Source organism: Stenella coeruleoalba, assembly GCF_951394435.1.
Source record: "Stenella coeruleoalba genome assembly, chromosome: 3".
Lineage (NCBI taxonomy): Eukaryota > Metazoa > Chordata > Mammalia > Artiodactyla > Delphinidae > Stenella > Stenella coeruleoalba.
The window spans coordinates 117,557,755-117,565,627 of NC_137148.1; the positions used below are offsets into that span (position 1 = coordinate 117,557,755).

The 7,873-nt window shown below is 43.7% G+C and overlaps 1 protein-coding gene across 2 annotated transcripts in view; it reads left to right on the plus strand.

Moving 5' to 3' along the window:
* LOC307183662 (protocadherin beta-15-like) overlaps window positions 1-4,390 on the plus strand; it is a 64,269-nt gene extending 59,879 nt beyond the window's left edge. The window contains exon 2 of one of the 2 annotated variants that reach the window (XM_079916497.1): window positions 2,277-4,390. In XM_079916497.1, the coding sequence (XP_079772623.1) occupies window positions 2,277-4,303 (2,027 nt within the window). In that variant the 3' untranslated portion in view covers window positions 4,304-4,390. Of the gene's footprint in view, window positions 1-1,751 lie in introns of those variants that run through there. The other variant, XM_079916495.1, reaches the window with a different exon arrangement.
* Window positions 4,391-7,873: the final 3,483 nt, after the last annotated feature.

Genomic DNA, 7,873 nt, shown 5'->3' on the forward strand with positions numbered 1-7,873 from the left:
AAGACAAGGTGGTAGACATCACTGATCCAAACTGACCCAATCTCATTATCTATGCTTAAAAAAATGACTTTAGAAACTGGTTATAGTATCTCTGTTAGAAACTTAGCGAGAAAGTGATACCATGTTGGCTAAATACATGAAAGAAGCACAGAAAGCCAATCTACTTAGAGACAAAAAGGAAGGAGATGCCTCATTGTGGATTTTCCAGTTGCTCCCAAATGTACTTTCTCTCTTGAGCTTTTGGAAATAAATATGAAATTTTTAAATAAATTTCCCTCTAAATAAGATAGCTAAGTGGATTTGTTCTCTTATCAAAAGCACTTTTAGATATGCTTGCATGGATTGGACCTTACTATTAATTTGAGATGTTAAAAATTATGGTTTTCATATTAATGTAATATTTAGGATCAAAAGGTTGTGGAATATTAGTAGTCCGTAAGGGACAAGAACAAGCGTTTGTTAGAATATACAATTTTGAGAAGAATTGATGGATATATCCAAACTGTACAGTCTTTGGAGTGTTTAATAGAAATTAGAAATTCTTAGCAAATTCTATTATATAAGAGTTTTTGAATATCATTAGTGTCATAATAGCTTTACTGCAAAATAACACTGATAATGTAAAAATGTGGTCTAAGAGATGTATGCCTTATTTGTAGGCTCATTATAGCCTTGTTATTATGTTCTTTCTTTTTTAAAATATATTCCTTTGCTTAGGGGAACCAGGGTATTTTGTCATTCAGTGAAAAAACATTTTAGATCATTTTGAATTATTTCAAGTTACTATTCAAAGGAGCATAGAAAAAAAGTCACTTGAGAACATGCTGTCTTGTTTATTTAGCTCATACAATGAACTAGGATGTTAGCAAAACAGGGGGCTTCTACATTAGGAGGAGAATCCATCTATCAGAATTGTAAAATTAATTTATTCATTGATCTATTTAACAGATATTTGTTGAGTATCTACTAGGTGCCAGGAACTATTGTAGATGTTGATGGATGTAGAAGTGAACAAAACAAAGTTCTTAAACTCAAGGGTGACACAGAAAAGAAACAATTAAATGTGTACATGTATGCTGTATAAGATGGTGACCAATGCTAGGGAGAAAAAGCAGGAGGAGATACGGGAAGTGCCCTCATATGCATTTTTCCACAGTTTGAAAGTTTCATAAAATCATAAAATCTCTGACCTTATATAGAAAGGGTATTATAAATTGGAATGAACTAATAGCTTTTTCCTTGATGTGATTCAACCAATGGAAACCACAATTCTGGCACATAGGGTGCCTAGAATTTGAAAGGAAATCTAGAGGAATTCAAACTTTTTGCTGAGAGAACTTTAAGAAATCACATAGGTATATATTGTTATTTTTACAAGATGACTGATCACTTTTAAGTCTTCTTTCAGTTCTCCTCAGAATACCCCACCCAGACGACAGGTTCTAGAAGATAGGGACAATGTCTGGATTGCTTACTGATGTATTTCAGAGCCCAGTACATAGATATCAGTCACACTCCTTTGAATGAAGGAATGAATAGTTATAATTGCATGGTTTTCTGATTACATCATCTCCCCCAAACCATTTCCAAACTCCCAATAGCCATCTAGATTATTATATACCAAGAGAATGCAATTGCAGCTATTCTTTTCGAAAATAACGCATGATGGCGCTGCAGGCTAAGACGTCAAAAAAAAAAAAAAAAAAAAAAAAAGCCCAGGAAATGCTACGAACTCTACCTCAGATCTCCAGCGGAAGAAAAAATCCTGTAAGCAAAGCTCAGCACCAAAAACTCCAGGGAATGCTGCTCGCCGACATTTCTGGACAGGTTACCCACTGGGAGATTCACCACTGTCTCAGTCCCATTGCTACCTAAGATAGAGCTGGCCCCTGTTCCTGGAAAGGCGTTTGTGGGAGTAAAGATGGAGGCCGGAGGGGAGCGCTTTCCTAAACAAAGGCAAGTCCTGATTCTCTTTCTCTTGCTGGGAGTGGCTCTGGCAGGCTGGGAATCCCGTCGCTATTTCGTGATGGAGGAAACTGAGAGCGGCTCCTTTGTGGCCAATCTTGCTAAGGACCTGGGGCTGGGAGTGGAGGAGCTAGCTGCGCGAGAAGCCCGGGTGGTCTCCGAGGACAACGAACCCTGGCTGCAGCTTGATCTACAGACTGGGGAGTTGATATTAAGTGAGAAACTGGACCGGGAAGAGATGTGCGGCCCCACAGATCCATGTGTAATGCATTTCCAAGTGTTACTGAAAAAACCACTGGGAGTATTTCGAGCTGAGCTACTGGTGAGAGACATAAACGATCATTCTCCTGAGTTTCCTGAAAGAGAAATGACGCTGAAAATCCTAGAGACTAGCCCTCCTGGGACCGTGTTTCCTCTGAAAACAGCCCAGGATTTGGACGTGGGCAACAACAACATACAAAACTACAATATCAGTCACAACTCTTACTTCCATGTTTCCACCCGCAACTGGGGGGACGGCAGGAAATACCCAGAGCTGGTGCTGGACAAAGAGCTGGATCGCGAAGAGCAGGCCGAGCTCAGATTAACCCTCACAGCGCTGGATGGCGGCTCTCCGCCCAGGTCTGGCACCGCCCAGGTCCGAATCTTGGTCTTGGACGTTAATGACAACGCCCCTGAGTTTGCACAGACGCACTACCAGGTGCAGGTCCCAGAGAACAGCCCTGTAGGCACCCTAGTTGTCAAGGTCTCAGCTAGGGATTTGGACACCGGAACAAACGGAGAGATATCATATTCCCTTTTTGATAGTTCTCAAGAGATAAGCACAACTTTTGAGCTAAGCAGCATTTCAGGAGAAGTTCGACTAATTAAAAAACTAGATTTTGAGACAATATCCTCATATGAGCTGTATATAGATGCGTCTGATGGTGGGGGACTTTCTGGAAAATGCTCTGTCTCCATTGAGGTGATGGATGTTAATGATAACTCCCCAGAACTAACTATTTCATCACTTACCAACCCCATTCCTGAAAATTCCCCCGAGACAGAAGTGGCCCTGTTTAGGATTCGAGACCGAGACTCAGGGGACAACGGAAGGATGACTTGCTCCATCCAGGATGATCTCCCCTTCCTCCTGAAACCATCTGCAGAGAACTTCTACACCCTAGTAACAAATGGGGCGCTGGACAGAGAGAGTAAAGCCCAATATAATATCACTATCACCGTCACAGATATGGGGACACCGAGACTGAAAACCGAGCACAACATAACCGTGCTGGTGTCCGACGTCAACGACAACGCCCCCGCCTTCACCCAGACCTCCTACACCCTGTCCGTCCGCGAGAACAACAGTCCCGCCCTGCACATCGGCAGCGTCCGCGCCACAGACAGAGACGCGGGCGCCAACGCCCAGGTCACCTACTCGCTGCTGCCGCCCCTCGACGCGCACGTGCCCCTGGCCTCCCTGGTGTCCATCAACCCGGACAACGGCCACCTGTTCGCCCTGAGGTCCCTGGACTACGAGGCCCTGCGGGCGTTCGAGTTCCGCGTGGGCGCCGCCGACCGCGGCTCGCCCGCGCTCAGCAGCCAGGCGCTGGTGCGCGTGCTCGTGGCGGACGACAACGACAACGCGCCCTTCGTGCTGTACCCGCTGCAGAACGCCTCGGCGCCCTGCACCGAGCTGGTGCCCAGGGCGGCCGAGGCGGGTTACCTGGTGACCAAGGTGGTGGCGGTGGACGGCGACTCGGGCCAGAACGCCTGGCTGTCGTACCAGCTGCTCAAGGCCACGGAGCCCGGGCTGTTCGGCGTGTGGGCGCACAACGGCGAGGTGCGCACGGCCCGGCTGCTGAGCGAGCGCGACGCGGCCAAGCACAGGCTGCTGGTGCTGGTCAAGGACAACGGCGAGCCGCCGCTCTCGGCCAGCGTCACGCTGCACGTGCTGCTGGTGGACGGCTTCTCGCAGCCCTACCTGCCGGCCCCGGAAGCGGAAGCGGCGGACGCGGCCCCGGCCGCCCCGCTCACCGTCTACCTGGTGGTGGCCTTGGCGTCGGTGTCGTCGCTCTTCGTCTTCTCGGTGCTGGTGTTCGTCGCGTGGCGGCTGTGCAGGAGGGGCGGGACGGCCTCGGTGGGTCGCTGCTCGGTGCCCGAGGGCCACTTTCCGGGCCACCTGGTGGACGTCAGCGGCACGGGGACCCTGTCCCAGAGCTACCAGTACGAGGCGTGTCTGACGGGAGGCTCTGGGAGTAATGAGTTCAAATTCTTGAAGCCTGTCTTCCCCAATATTCTGGAATCGGACCTTGGGAGGAAGTCAGAAAGAAGTTCAACCTTCCAGAATAGTTAGGTATCTAAAACTTCCCCAACGCAAACATTAGTTTTGTCTCCTACACCTTTCCCTTTTTTAACCTAGTAGTAATCTTTAATGCTACTTGTCTTTCTTCTTTTCTGGTTTTTCTTAGTAATACTACTCATTGTTTTGTTGGCCTGTTTGTCCTATAATTATTTTTACAATTATTGTTAGTAAAAATTTTATATCAGGAAATTTCATATTTCTGATTAAACTTTTAGTATTTATTTCTAAATGATAATATGAAAGTTAGCCTCTCAGAATAAAAGTAATTCTAAGTTTAAAAGTACATTTCTCACTATATGACACTACATAAAAATGTCTGATCCCTTTTTATCATACTTCATTTTTTAATTACTGGAAGTTTTTTAAGTTTTTATTATTTACACAGTTAGACTTGTCTATAACCCGTCTTCTGTTTGGAGTGGAATCAGTTTATATTTACTTATGTCCAATTTCTTCCAAGCTCTGTTTGGATTTTTGTTTTACCAATAGGCAGCAATATGTATAATTTCATGCTATTTATTTCAAAAATCACACTTGTAATCATTGGACTTTCACTCTGAAATATTGCATATGTTATCTCATGCAAGTATATATTTATCATCTATTCTTTCTCATCTAAATTAATGTTGAATATACTTGTAAGTTCTTCCTTATATCTAACTGAAGTTGTGATCCTGTTAAAGAGTTTACTGATACCAGGTTGACTATGTTTAAGGAGTTCTTTAGACGTGACCAAGTAATGCATTGCCTGCAATTGTCCCTTGCTATTGTAGATGAATTCTCAAGTGAGCTCCAAATTCTGGGCCTAGAGGAGCTTTTGATGACACAGCATTCCAATATCTGCTTGCCTTTGGATGACGACATTGTTCTGGTTAATAGGGAATTTGAAAGAAAATGCATTGTAGAATTAATATTACTTAACCAAAGAAAGCTTAGTAAAGGATATGTTGGTGAGGGAGTTGAATGATTTGAAGAAATAATCAGCTCTGTTGTCAGGACTCCTCTATCTCCAGGAGCCTCATAAGTGGATACTATAGAATGGTGTGGTTGGCAGAGTAATGGCCCCTAAAGACATCCACATCCTAATCCCTGGAACCTGTGAATATTCTGTGTTGTATTGCAAAAGGAAATTAAGGTTCAGAGGAATTAAGGTTGCTAATCAGTTAGTCTTAAAATAGGGAGAATATCCTAGATGATCTGGATGGGCCTGATTCAGTCAGTTGAAAGGCCTTAGAGCAGAGCTGAGTCTTCCCTGAGATGAAGAAAGGCTGACTGTGGGCAGCAGCTTCTCATGCCCTAGACTTCCAGCCTGCTCTTTCTAATTGCCTGCTCTACAGATTTTGGACTTGCCTAGCCAGCTCACCCAACCAAGTAAGTCACTTCCTTGCAATAAATCTCTTAATATATATCTCCTGCTGGTTCTGTTTCTCTGGTTGAACCCTGACTGATACAGATGTTGGTACCTGGAAGTGGAGTGCTGCCGTAACAAATAACTAAAAATACGGAAATTGCTTTGGAATTGAGCGGCAGGCATAGGCTGGAAGAATTTTGAAGCACGTGTTGGAAAAAGCCTAGATTGCTTTGGACAGACTGTTAGTTGAAATACAGATGTTAATAACTCTGCTAGCGAAGACTCAGAGGGAAGTAAGGAGTATGGTGGAGAAAACATATATTGCCTTATAGATTACCTAAATCAAAACCTTAGGAGACTTGGTAGTAATATGGATGTTCCCTGGTGCACAGTGGTTAAGATTCAGCCTGCCAATGCAGCGGACAGGGGTTCGAGCCCTGGTCCAGAAAGATCCCACATGCCGCGGGGCAACTAAGCCCGTGTGCCACAACTACTGAGCCTGCGCTCTAGAGCCCTCGAGCCACAACTACTGAAGCCTGGGTGCCTAGAGCCCGTGCTCTGCAACAAGAGAAGCCACCGCAGCAAGAAACCCACGCACTCTGTGCACCGCAACGAAGTGTAGTCCCTGCTCGCCGTAACTAGAGAAAGCCCATGCACAGCAACAAAGACCCAACACAGCCAAAAATAAATAAATAAATAATTTAAAAAAAAGTTTAAAGTCACTGCTGATGAGCGCTCAGAAAGAAATGAGGAAAATGTTATTGGAAACTGGAGGAAATAGAATCCTTGCTACATAGTGGCTGAAAACTTAGCTGAATTGTGTCCTGCAGTGGAAATGTGGGAGGAAAAGGACTTGTAAGCAATGAAATTGGATATTTAGCTGAGGAGATTTGGGCTGAGGAGGCATGGGTTGAAAGTACAACGTGGTTTCTTCTTGCTGCTGATAGTAAAATGTGAGAAGAATGAAATAGATTGAGGGAAGGACTGTTAAGCAAAAAGGAACCAGAATATGATGATTTGAGAAATTCTCAGCCTATTCAGATTGTAAAAGATGCTAAAATTAGGAAAGTGTGTTCTGGAGAGAAAGCCAGTGATGTCACAGGTGTACAATATTTGTACTAGGCATACACATTGAGATGATACTATAATGAGATGTGATCTTTGAGGACCTTAAATATATTTTTTATGTGGGATGGATGTGAATCTTTGGGGACAAGAGGGTGGACTGTGGTAGGGAGAATAATGGCCCCACAAAGTATCTATGTCCTAATCTCTGGAACCTGTGAATATCTTATGTTATGTGGCAAAGGGGAATTAAAGTTGCAGATAGAATTAAGGTTGATAATCAGCTAACCTTATAAGGAGATTACCCTAGGTTATCCAAATGAGTCCAGTGTAGCCACAAGAGCCTTTAATAAGAAGTGGAAGTGGGAAACAGAAAAGTCAGTATCAGAGTGATGTTCTGTGAAAAAGACTGAACCAGCCATTACTGAGTTTGAAGATAGAAGGGCGCCAAAAATGAGGGAATGCAGACAGCCTCTAGAAGCTAGAAAAGGCAAGAAAATGTATTCTCCCTTAAAGACTCCAGAAAGGAATATAGTTCTACCTTAACTTTAGCCCAGTTTAACTTCTGACCTCCAGAACGGTAAGATAATTTTGTGTTGTTAAGCCACTAAGTTTATGGTAATTTGTTACAGCAGCTATAAGACATGAATACAAATGGCTACCAACAAAGCCATTTCCAAGCCCATTTTTCTTTTCCTTCCCCTACTCTAGTCCAAAATATTCATATTCCCATAATCTCTTGCAGGTAGGAGTGTCATATAACTTTGTTATTGCTACTGATGTAAAAGTATAATTGGGAATTGGGATTAAGGGAAATATTTTTGAAAGGGGTAATCTGAGGTGGCATGTTCCTTAGGACTTTGCCCATTTTCCTTTTTCTTAACTGGCATGGGTAAGCCTTGAGTTGAAGCAGCCAACTTGCAACCATGAGATGAATACCATAGAACAAAGGTTATATACTAAGTATGATAAGATGGAAAGCCCTTGAATTTCTTACAACATTGTCAAGCTGCTGCAACACCTCTGTGCTACCTTCTCCCAGGCTTTATGTTGCACTTTATAAATAAACCCCTATGTGATTAAACAACTGTAGTCAGGTTTTCTGTTGATTACAGACAAATGCATTCCAAGCTGACACATCTCTC